The sequence below is a fragment of the Oratosquilla oratoria genome, chromosome 31 (genome assembly GCF_046742065.1).
Source record: "Oratosquilla oratoria isolate Oo_2021 chromosome 31, ASM4674206v1, whole genome shotgun sequence".
Lineage (NCBI taxonomy): Eukaryota > Metazoa > Arthropoda > Malacostraca > Stomatopoda > Squillidae > Oratosquilla > Oratosquilla oratoria.
Genome location: NC_134807.1, coordinates 12,699,393 through 12,711,643, shown reverse-complemented (window position 1 = coordinate 12,711,643; position 12,251 = coordinate 12,699,393). Strand labels below are relative to the sequence as shown.

General features: G+C 38.3%; 1 protein-coding gene across 5 annotated transcripts in view; it reads left to right on the top strand.

The window, feature by feature from the left end:
* The first annotated feature begins 208 nt into the window (after positions 1 to 208).
* Positions 209 to 12,251, top strand: part of tamo (PUB and ZnF_RBZ domain-containing protein tamozhennic) — a 46,935-nt gene continuing 34,892 nt past the window's right edge. For 2 of the 5 annotated variants that reach the window (XM_076213328.1, XM_076213324.1), the window contains exons 1-3: positions 8,364 to 8,386; positions 11,113 to 11,747; positions 11,867 to 12,066. In XM_076213328.1, the coding sequence (XP_076069443.1) occupies positions 8,379 to 8,386; positions 11,113 to 11,747; positions 11,867 to 12,066 (843 nt within the window). In that variant the 5' untranslated portion in view covers positions 8,364 to 8,378. Of the gene's footprint in view, positions 366 to 481; positions 722 to 853; positions 922 to 8,363; positions 8,387 to 11,112; positions 11,748 to 11,866; positions 12,067 to 12,251 lie in introns of those variants that run through there. The other 3 variants (XM_076213325.1, XM_076213327.1, XM_076213326.1) reach the window with 3 other exon arrangements.

The following is a 12,251-nucleotide window of genomic DNA, read 5'->3' as shown; positions in this document are numbered from 1 at the left end:
TAGTTGGGTATAGGAACAATTGACTCAATGAACTAGACACCTGGCACCTGTAATTCACATTTTCTATGACTTCGGATGCTGATTTTCAAAGAAAACTACGAAAATATGTACTATAAAGGATCCAAACAATAATAAGATCTAATACGACTATATAAGATTTGAATCTAGTGAGTAGGCCAGTATTCGATCGTATTTTGGTATTCAGGCTATCAGGAAGTATAAGGCATGTTGTTTTGGTATTGGTGGACTGTGCCTAGCCTAATTTTCTACTTTTAGAATGGTGTAAACGGTCAACAAATGAATGTCTGACAATTACTGAAGGATAGAAAGTACTAGAAAATTGAGCAAGTAAAAGGCAGAAGACGGTAAGTGTGTTGGTTCCCCCAACAGATAAGGGTTGTGTGTTATGAGTAAGCGGAGGGTAGTCACGGGCTTTCCCTAAAACCATTCCTAACTCAAGGCCTTTGCTTTCGTTCACACCCTACATAGTCATCTCATTAAAGATTAATATACAGTTCATTAAACCCTTATAACTAGTCTGAAGTGCATAACACCCGTTTTGTAACTAGTTGAGGTTCTGTAACCAATACAGAGGGCTTGTAGGTGGGGTGTGTTGGGTATGAACTAATCTACTTTGGGTTCTGAATGGAAACTATGTCACGCAGCAAATTCTAGATAAATTCATCAATTGCTGCTTTGTGCCCATGTATGGGTGGGAATGGTGAGTGATATAAAATAGAATATGGTAGATTTGTGGTCTTATTGTAGTGTTGAGAGTAGCAAAGTTTGTGTGAGTTGGGGCATATCTGAGTTGTGAAAGGTATGACTCATATACAATTTTGTCAGGAATTAGTCATACAAAATTAAGCTGTTTAAGCAGTCATCGGTCCACTGGCATGTGTTGGAGTAATTTAGGATCAGGTAGGGTTTGATATATAAATTTTACTGTCTATTAAGGGGTACTATGCAGTAGGAAATGTACTATATATGTTTTCAAGTACGGGATTTTGACATTTGTTTCCTGATTACTGAGAATGTGGTGGGTTGTGCCTGTATAGCTTCTCAGAAGCCTGGATTTTTTTATTGTAAAGTTCCAGAAACACAAAAGCATATATATTTAAGATGAAACCTAGATTGTCCAATAGGTTCTAACCTAACCTAGCCATTCCGTAGAAAGAATAGATCTTTCAAATGCAAAAAAGAAAAAAGAATGGAAAATGCATTTGCGTGTTACTGGAACTGATTTTTTTTTTATTTATTCTTACTATTTTGCCAGCATTTCAGTTTGACATGCATATTATTTTTATTTATTTATTTATTTTTTCGTACCATAAGCTGTTGTATTAAGGTATCACTCACATGAAAAATTATGTATTACTTCTTTACTTTTTTGATTGATCTACTGTTAATTCTCCGGAGGTACAATGGTGCTATTGTGTATGAATGTCTCAGTATACAAACAAATTGAATAATGAGTTTTTTCCAAAGAAATTTAGAGTTTTAAAAAGAGCTGAAATTTCAAGTGAATGACAAGTATAATGTGCACATTTATAGTTGGCTGGGGGTATCCATATTGTGTTTAATCATCATATTGAAACAGTTTTATCTTTATTTTCATGCTTCCATTTAAAGTATTTTTCATAATAGATTTTTTTCATTATTAGAAATATAATCATGGATTGATAATTAGTCACTCATAACAAATAGTTAACTAAGAATAAAAAAAAAAGAATGAATCGTGATTGCATCTAATGACCCCAGTGTACATAGAAAAAATATCATTGTTCCATAATCGTGTATCTTACTTTGGGTATTATTTCTTAGCTTGGGATGAAATATTGGGGATCTTTCTATAAAGTTTAACACAATTGCAATTAGGTTACAAGAAAATGACAAAATTTATGGTAGATTGAGATGATGTCACTATCACTATCATTGTGGTGGGTTACAGTAGAGAATCGTTGAGGAACAGATATAATAACATGTTTTATCAGTAACCAAACCAAAGTAACTGTGTTACTAAGCTGAATCAGTAGCTGTTTGTGGCTTACTGGAAGCAGCAGATCGTTGAAAAGAAAGAATTGGGACAATATATCAATTGCTAAATGTGGTTAGGTTAGGTATTGCTTTTTTCAGTTTGGGAAATTGAAATTTTTACCTCTAAAAAAGTGCTATTAGCATACTAAACGAATATGCAATATATATTGTCTGTTTGGATTTTCTGCCAATAATTGCATTTGTGATGGTGATATTTATGAGTATATTTTGCTGTTTTCTGGTAAATGAAGCAGTTGTGATTAAAACTTTAAAACCTCGTATTTCATCCCAGTATGTTCCCAAAATAAGGTGTGTGATTAAATGACACCCAAACTTAAGGTATGTAGTTATGGACAAACTGTAAACATTTTATTTTTATTCTTTTTTAAACATTTTAGTGCAACTTTGACCTCTGATATGGAGTCTAATCTGTCTGCTCTTGAGAAGGCCGTTGAAAGAGTGTAAACAGAACAGTTACGGATCACATGAAGAACCGTCACCCCATACTTCGATAGGGTGACAATTCTTCATGTGGGCTACCCTAGGGTGACAATTTTTCATGTGGGCCATCCTGGGTTTACAATTCTTTGGTTGTATAAGTTGATAACAATAAGCATAACCCTCATTCAACCTAACCTAACCTAACGTAATCTTTATTCCACTGTTGATATTCGATGTATTGGGGTGACAATTCTTCAGGTGGGATCTCGTGGGGTGATGATTCTTCATGTGGGCATTTTGGGTTGACAACTCTTCATGTGACCCACAGCTACTTTGTATATCAAATGGCTAAATGGACACTGTCTTTCAAAAATATTTAGCGTGGATGTGGCTAGGGATATTTAGTGCTAAATCATTAAATTTTATTCTCTTACAAGTACATATCCTTCTTGGGGAGGGGCGGGATCAATTTTGGGTGCCTGCGAGTTGTGGGACTGTGAGATGGATGTTGAAGGAAATCATCTCCGTGCTGTCTGTCATCATAACCCATCAACAAACTCACCTCCATTTGGAGGTGCATCTCCGAGTGACGGACAATCTCCGGATCATACCCAAGATCTGTCTATAATAGATCAGAAACAGTCATGTTTGTAAGGAACCAGATCGTTAATTGAAGGAGAATTACCAACGAGGCGATGAACAATATTTTTAAAATTTTAGATAGCAGTCCTGCAGCTGACATATGTACTTTAGAATCAGTATATGAAAACGCTATCCACCATGTAATAATATAATTCTTTATCTAGTGTTCCCCTTTACATACTTTGATAATCTCTTGATTTATCTGTGTTTTGTTCTAATCTATCCATTTTATCATCTCTCAAGTTTATGCGACAATTGAAATTCCTTTTGTGTGTATTGGTATTACCAGTGCAGTATGAATTGCTGTTGTGCATTCTTTTATTTTATTTTATTTTATTGTACATTTACTGAAGATGGCAACATTGATTGCTGAAACATTTGAAAAATAGGATCCATGCTGTTGTTCATCTCATTAGTAATTCTCCTTCTACTCAATATAAACTTCAACCATATATTCCTCCACTTTTTCACATAATGAGAACTGACAGCTGTTGACAGTTCTTTTACTACTACCATGAGCAGATGACAGAAACAGGTTGACATTTATAGAACATAGTCTACACTCTAGTGTTTCCTCTCATAGAGATCTATTGGAGTAATCAAAGACAGTTGATAGTCATTATGAGATTGTAGATTTTCAGTCTGAAACTTCAGGCAATGAATTATTATTATTACATGATTTATATGTTTATTCAATTAGAAGAGAGCTAAATTGAAATTAGACAAGTTTATTTTGATAAAGTACTGCATGTACCATATTTTTTGGTGCTTAAGACAAGAAAAAACTCGTTCATTGTAGCCATATAAATGAATGATTGGTTGGACACAGAATACCAAACTGCTTTTAGTGTATAAATGTACTGTTATGGAGTCTTAGGTTATCTGTGTTGAACGATAGTCCACTGAGAACAAAAACTTGCTAATAATAGTCACAGGAAAAGTGAAAATGATAATAAAAGAAAAAATTATGGCAGTGTTACTGAATGAAATGTTGGGCACTCAATGAATTGGTGATAAAGGGACTGCAACAACAGTTTCCATTATTTTGTGTTACTGATTAAACTACCCAGTTAATTATGTGCTCCTAGAGAATCACAACCATGAAATTAATTGTTGTCAGCAGACCAGATTAGATTAAGTTATCTGATCATCTCCAGGTGTTTACTAATGATGCCCAGTCTTTTTATTTTTATGATGCACCAGTACCAAATTATTTATTTATCTTCAATAACTCAACAAGTTTATATTTTTTTCCCCTCAAAATACATATGTATATATTTTTTCCTAATATCTTTATAAAATGGAGTTCATCTTATGTTGAGATGCATTTCATACACCAGCAAGTTTTGTTCATGCTCTTGGTAGGAAAGAAAAGCCAGACAGTATTTTGTTGCTCAGGTTCGGATACGTTTTACAAATTTTTGCTGGAATTTCCAAAATTATGCATTGCTTACCAACAGAGATACTGGTCTGACTTGGCCATTGTGCTATATTAACACAAAGTGGTGGCAATATTATTGCCTTCAATTCTGGCTGAAATTAACCAGTCAACACAAAGTGAAAGCTATTTTCTATTCTCAACTATGAAGCAGTACTACATAAGATTGCTTGAGAGGCTATTATGTCATATGGCATAAGTAGTAGAGCCTAAAAATCATGGTACTAAAAGAAGTATCATCCTCAAATAAGTGTTTCCTCGAGTTCAAGAATACTTCAATTTTGAAACATACAGACTCATTTTAAGTGCCCAAAATTTCCTTTATTCCCAACCAAACTTACCCCAAGAGAGAGAACAGACATGTATGTATATACCAAAAGGCCTTTTTCCCTTTATAAAGGGGTATTTGTGGTGAGACAGATATGTGAGAAAGCTATAGGAAAGGGGAAGGATTTTTTTGGGCTTTTATGGATCTGGAAAAGGCTTATGACAGGGTAGACAGGAGGGCACTGTGGGAGGTTTTGCGTATATACGGGATAGGAGGAAAACTTCTAGGAGCTGTCAAGAGTTTTTACGAAAGTAGTAGAGCATGTGTTGGGATTAGAAATGGAGAGAGTGAGTGGTTCGAGGTAAAGGTGGGGCTTCGTCAGGGATGTGTTATGTCGCCCTGGCTGTTCAACTTGTACATGGATGGCGTGGTGAGAGAGGTAAATGCAAGGGTGGTGGGTCAGGGATTGGAGATGGTTAAAGAAAATGGAGAAAAGTGGGAGGTGAGCCAGCTGTTGTTTGCGAATGACAGTGCGCTTGTGGCAGGGTCAGAGGAGGGATTGGGGAAGTTGGTGACAGGGGTTGGGAGAGTGTGATAGAAGAAAGCTGAAGATAAATGTGGGTAAAAGTAAGGTGATGAGATGTACAAGGGGTGTAAGTGGCAGCAGACTGGAAGTGAGCATTAACCCCTTCACTACAGGCCAAAATCTCGCAGGCAGCATTAGCTGCCAGACGTGCGATGTTGCGTCATAATACTCGCATTATAAAAAATAGAATTACTGCTGTATTGCTCGTTCTCTTTCACCCATGAATTTTGATAACCATAGACAATATGATGAAGCCAGTTTACAGAGTATGGGGGCTATGCAGGTACAACTACAATATATACTGTATAATCAAGATGCCGACATCGGCATCCTCACGTGCCCACTTGCTCCTCATGATGCCTATGTAGGCGTCATCGTATCGAAGGGGTTAAGGGAGAGTGACTGGAGGAAGTGGATAGTTTTAGATACTTGGGTGCAAATGTGGCAGGAAAAGGTGGAGTGGAGGTGGAGGTAGAATGTAGATTGAGAGAAGTAATTGCCTTGGTGGATTAAAAAGTGTAATGAGGAATAGACATTTGGGAATGGATGCTAAGAGAAGACTGTATGAAGGAGTGATTGTGCCAACAGCACTGTATGGGGCAGAAACATGGAACATAAGAGAGGAAGAGAGAAGGAGTTTGAATGTGTTTGAGATGAGGTGTCTGAGAAGTATGATGGGGGTCACTAGGCTAGATAGTGTGAGAAATGAGGAGGTGATGAGGAGAACAGGGGTGGAAAGGGAGTTGGGAGATAGGGTTGATGAAAGAGTATTAGGATGGTTTGGACACATGGAAAGAATGAGTGAAGAAAGATTAGTAAAAGAGGTATGGAAGGCAGATGTGGAGGGAGTGAACATGAAGGGACATCCTAGGATGAGGTGGATGGATGGGGTGAAGGGGGCTTTGGGGAAGAGGGGAATGTCTGTTGAGGAAGGACGGGAGAGGACAGAAGATGGGTGAATGGAGAAGGGCCGTCTATGGATGATGTGATGCATGAGGTGGAATGGGTGAGCAAAATTTGACACAGGCTGAGGGGATTTCTCCCCGTCTTCTCCTTTTATGCATGGGGGGGACAGAGAGGGGGGTTGCCGATTTATCGAAGCAGCCTTGCTGTGGATGTGCTGTGTCTTGCAACACTGCTTCTGACCCAGGGCAGTGGACAAGGTGCAGGGATGACCCGTCATCCAGGAGGTGCTAAGATAAGAGGGAGGGTGGAGGGGAGTGGAGTGTATTTCAGGGATGGAATGGGTGGGAATGATTTTATGCCTTGTCCTTTTTGGCTACCTCCCTTGTAAGGGGGAAAAAGCCTTGGTATATGTATGTAGTTGAATCAAAGTATCTACCCACCCTTCACCCTATCCAAAATCCAATTATTGTTCCTTCTACCTCAGCTCCTTGTGGATGGTAGCTTATCCTTATCCCCAGCCAACTGCAAGGGTCAAAAGCAGTTTAGCAAGACGTAGCACCTTGACAGCAGGGTCCAACAACCAAAACTGGTCTACTTCCGTTGCTTCATTATGTGACCCCCCTCTCTCTTTCACTTGAAAATTACAGAACAGATATGAAGAAGTGTTTGGACAACATCGGTTTCTTATGCATTCACAACCACTCTACATTTGCCGATCTGCGGCCCTCCCTCTCCCCTACTCTGTAGACATTCCTCTTTCATCAGATATGTCTTTCACCTCATCTACCCACCTCATTCTCAGTCATCCCTTCAGGATTATTCCATCCACCTCCGCCTTGTACATTATTTTTGCTAGTCTTTTTTCACCTATTCTTTCCATATGCTTAAACCATCTTGCTATTCTTTGATCAACCCAGTCTGCTAGTTCACTATTCACTCCTACTCCCTTCTTCACCACTTCATTTCTCACTTTGTTCATCCTCATAACCCTCACCATATTAAAAGAATCAATCACTCAATCCGTTGCCCCAGGTCACTCTTGCAGATGACCCATGGCCTTCAGGTAACCGACAACAATCTCTGCGCATGCCCACAAGTCACTCAGGGATGATATATTGTTGTTGTGTAGTGATTGTTAGTGTGGGGCATTGTAGAATGTGTTCTTTGTGCTCTGTGTGGTGGTTTCATCTGGGGCTAGACTTGTTCTATGTTAGACCTATTTCAATGCTGGATAATGTCCAGGGCACAACCGTGCCAATGTAGATCTTATTAGATGTTGAGGGAGTTTTTTCTGTGGTGCTTATGTGCTTCTTAAACACTTGATTACAAACACATTTAGTGTCTTCCTTTCTGCCTCTTTGTAAGTTCCAACTCAGCTTCGTATAATGCCGTGTGCACAATAGCCCCTTTGTACAGTTTTCTCTATGTGTTCATCCTCAGATACTTATTTCACATGACATTTTCCTCCCTGAAATTTACTTGCTTCCCCATAATTTACCTCCACTCCCACGATTCCACACATGGGATCTTAAAAGATGTAAGCTCTCTACTTCCAGCCTTTCAAAGAGAAGCTAGTCTTCATAAAAAAGTTGACATTGTGGATATCTGCCTTTGAGGTCTTTAACTTATTCTTGATTAGAGATAAGTAGTGTTAGTTGTAATTGACTGCCATTACACTTGATACTGATATTATATTTACTAAATTCAGAGAAATATAAAATTCATTTTTATCTCGGATGCAAAACAAATATTTCAAGAAAGAATGTGCATTGTTGTATTTTAGAAACAGAGAGCAGGTCTGTGATATACTCATACACTTTTGTTATTTATTTTTTATAATATTACAGTTGAAGATGGAATGTCTGTTTTTAACAATATGGAGAGATTTTGTCATTATGTTCTAGAATTTGGAATGTTTCCAACAGTGTTTAATACTTGCTTAGAAAAAGAGGCAGTCATGATTCAGTTAGTTGGTGTGGTTGGCACAGGATTCAAGGCTAGTGGAGAGTGACCAGCTGCTTGGGTGAAGTTGGGTTATTTTGATCTTGGGATAAACCCAAATGCAGGAGTTAGTACTCTCAAGTATTTGCTCAACGGGACAAGTTTTTGTAGTGAAACCGTTAGCATTTTTTGTTGAATTTTGTGGTCACCTTGGTTTTGTTGTTTAGTGTCTTAAAGTAGTTTAGGTTTAGCTCAATAGGTTGAAGATTCCATATCCAGTAGGTTCTCCAGTTTTGCAAAATTTAATGATCACAGTGTTTCTTCTTTACAATGGAGATAAAAATATCAGACTTTTTATAACAATTAGGATTTTAGTCTAATCATGAATTGGTTGCACTCTTCCTTGACATTCAGTGGATCTGGGTTTAAATCCAATTAGAATGCCTCTAGTGATTTAAATTTACCAATGCAGTTTAAATATAGTGTAGAGTGAATGGAGAGTTGTTGTAGATGGATGAGGAAATGATGCAGTCTGAAGGTATTTCTTCTTGTCATTCTGTAAATTTTATTAGTGGATGAGGTGAGGGAGAGGGTTGCCATGTAGTGAAGCAGTGGAGCAAAGCAGCTTTGGCTGTTGTACCTTGTTGTGGAGATGCTCTGTTTTGCTGCATTGCCTCTCACCTGAGTAGTGTGGTAAGGGACAGATGACCCTTCGTCCACAAATAGCTAAGAGGGACAATGAATGACATTTTGGCTGGGTGCATGCTCTGACTTGGCCACTTCCTTTGTCTGTCTGTATCTATATACTGAGGGCTTTTTCCCCCTGATAAGAGAGGTAGCCAAGTCAAAGGCATGCACCCACTCCCACCCATTCCACCACCCTTGTTTCCCTCTCATCTTAGCTCCTCGTGGATGAAAGATCATCCCTGTCTCCTGCCCACTTGTCTGGGTTAGAAGCAATGCAGCAAGACACAGCACATCCATAGCAAGACTGCTTCACTTACACATAGTGACTGCCCCCCTCCATGTTCCCTCATGTGGAAATGAGAAGACGGGGAGAAATCCCTTTGGGCTGGATCAAAATATCATCCACACAAAACCACTTCCCATTCCCCCATCTGCTCCTGTGTAAGGAGAAAAAAACCTTTTGGTATTCGAATAGTTTGAACAAGAAAGGCAAAGATAATGACTTGGGTTACTGTAAATGTGGGTGGTATTTCTACTGATCTTGGATGTTGTGGTCATTAAGAATCAACTTGCCATCCACCCACCTACACTTGCCGTTACCTTGAATTTCTTAGTTCCGGGAACTCATTGCCCTGTGACAGCCTTCAGTGATTCTTCAATCCTCCTTCAGATCCCACATAAAAGAAATATTGTATTATGGAACTCTGTATCTCAAATTTATTTAGACTTTTTATTTCTTTTCTAAGCCAAACATGTTATAAAGGGGGTTTTTGGTATACACGCAAGTACTTTTCTTTTGGTTTGTTTATGTTATATTACCTTACCCAAGTCCCATGGATATCAAGCCAGATGGAAAAACACATTTAAGACAAGCAGGAGTTGCATTAACATATCTGCACTCAGGTTATCCTGCATTAAAGCACTGAATTGGCCTAACAACAGTCTTAAAATCTTGAATGGAACCACTATGCTGTTCTTCCTCTAATACTACAAAAAGTAGTGGTAGTAGTAGTAGTAGTAGTACAGGAAGTCCCCTATATACAAAAGGGATATGTACCTTTAAACACTTTCGTACATTGAAGCGAGACTGGTGCTGTGGTTACTCAAACAGTAAAATTGGTTCTTTATAGTACTTTCATTTTTTCATACTTCTTTTTATACCATCAAAGCATATGGCTTTTAAATAGTGAAATTTGTCCTCATTTTTTCTTTTTCGCACCTTCGAATCTTTGTATATTGGGTTTTGTATGTAGGAGATTCCCAGTACTAGATGATAACAGGAAGAGACCCAGGTTACTGTAGTACAAATATCAGTCCGGTGTTACTATGGAGAGATGTATAGGAAAGCTTAAGGACTTATTTGATTTATTTATGTATTTATTTATCTATTCATTTATTTAGTTATTTTTTCTAGCTTTGGTGTTGAGTGCATGAAGCTTGTTCAGCTTTAAGTAGGAATGATAAGCCTTATGATAATAAGAAAAACAATAATGAGTGTAAATCTATCAATAGTAAATTAACTCTTAGTTTATGATTTTATTTACATTCTTATGATGAATTCATTTGTAATATTATGCTAATTTGTTATGATGTGGATATTCTTGTCATATTGCACAGTAATACAGACATTTTTATTATTAATCTAAACATGGTGAAGGCCACATCTAGCTACAGATAAACATATAATTTCTTCATTACTTATACTGTTGGAGCTAGTTTTTTTATAAAACCATTAAATTCTGTCATTAAAGATTAACAACATGGTATTTGGAATAGAATATTTTCCATGTCTGCAGTTCACCAAAACTTATAAGGAGTAGATATATCATTGGCAGTAGTTTTGAAAGTACAGTATACATGTTCTGCATTTTATTATTTCACTTGCTGATCATGGTACTGTGATTTCACATGTAAACAAACCTTGCATTTTATTTTATTTTATTTTTCAGTAATATTTTTAAATTTGGTTGTACCAATAATAAGAATTAAGAGAATAATTACCTTATATGTTATTAAAAGATTTTACACTTCTTCCTTGAGACACCATGTTAGATGGAATTATTATAATATATTCATAGTTAAGATACTGATAATGAGTAGTATTGCATGCTAAAGACATGGACAATAATTTTTTCACGTATTCCAACATCTGTTCTTCCTCGGCAGACACGTTGATGATGACCACATGACGATGTACCACATGACAATGCCACCCCACGTGGGGAGTCCTCACCCCCCCACGGTACACTCCTCACTTTTCCAGCCCCCAATTCTCCCTCCACCGATGGGGCACACATACCCCCTTCACTCTTTCCCACCCACCCCACACCCTCCACATCACCCTAATCCACCTCCATCTTCTTCCATAGTTCCATCTAACCTTTCTATGATATCAGGAGGCAATTCAGCCCTGCTCTCTCATCCGACCCCAATGTTGTCCCAACCGTCGCCACTCTTCCAGCCTCCGACGTCTGTCTACGTCAACCCTTACCATAATCCCCCAATGGCGCATAGCCATGCTCATGCCCACCCCCATCCCCATCCAAGTCATCCTCATCCGAGTCACCCCAACCCCGCGGGCATTGGATACGGACCCCCAGCCCTTCCTGTGGGGCCAGCGCAGGGTGTTGGCGCAAGTGGTCCCACCCATGGAAATGTGCCACCACGTATGGGCTCAAATCAAGGGCCAGTGGTTCTGTCAGTGGATGAGGAGCTGCTGGAAGAAATGCACACACTCCACTTAGGATACCTGGAGACTGACGACTCGCCGCAGAAATTAGAACAGAGGGAAAAACTGGAAAGTGAGGAATAAGAAATTATCTTACATATTTTAGTTTTTTATGTCATTTCATATCTGTTATTATCTTGATTTTTTCTTTTTTTTCATTTAGAAAAATATTAACTCATTGTATTTTTTCAGGAGTCATTATGGAATATTTAGCAATTACGCCACATTCTCACAAATTTATGTTTCACCAAGTATGTGAAGTACTAGAAAGAAGTGTCAATAGTGTAAGTGGATTCAATGCATATCAGGCAGCCTGTGCCTTTGATGCGCTGGCCCAGTACGCTGCCAATCTCCTCGCACACCCTTGGCGCACAGAGTACACACAAATCAAGGTTAGTGTTACATTGCAGTGCAGTCATTTCTTTGAAAATTTGTGTTTATATCATGCTATCGGTGATTGCACTGTGTGTGTATGTTACCGCTGGATAGGTAGTGCATTACCGAAAAATCTGCATATGTGTATATACATATACACAGTAACATGGAACCCACTAAGGAAATTAAAATAGGTAATGTA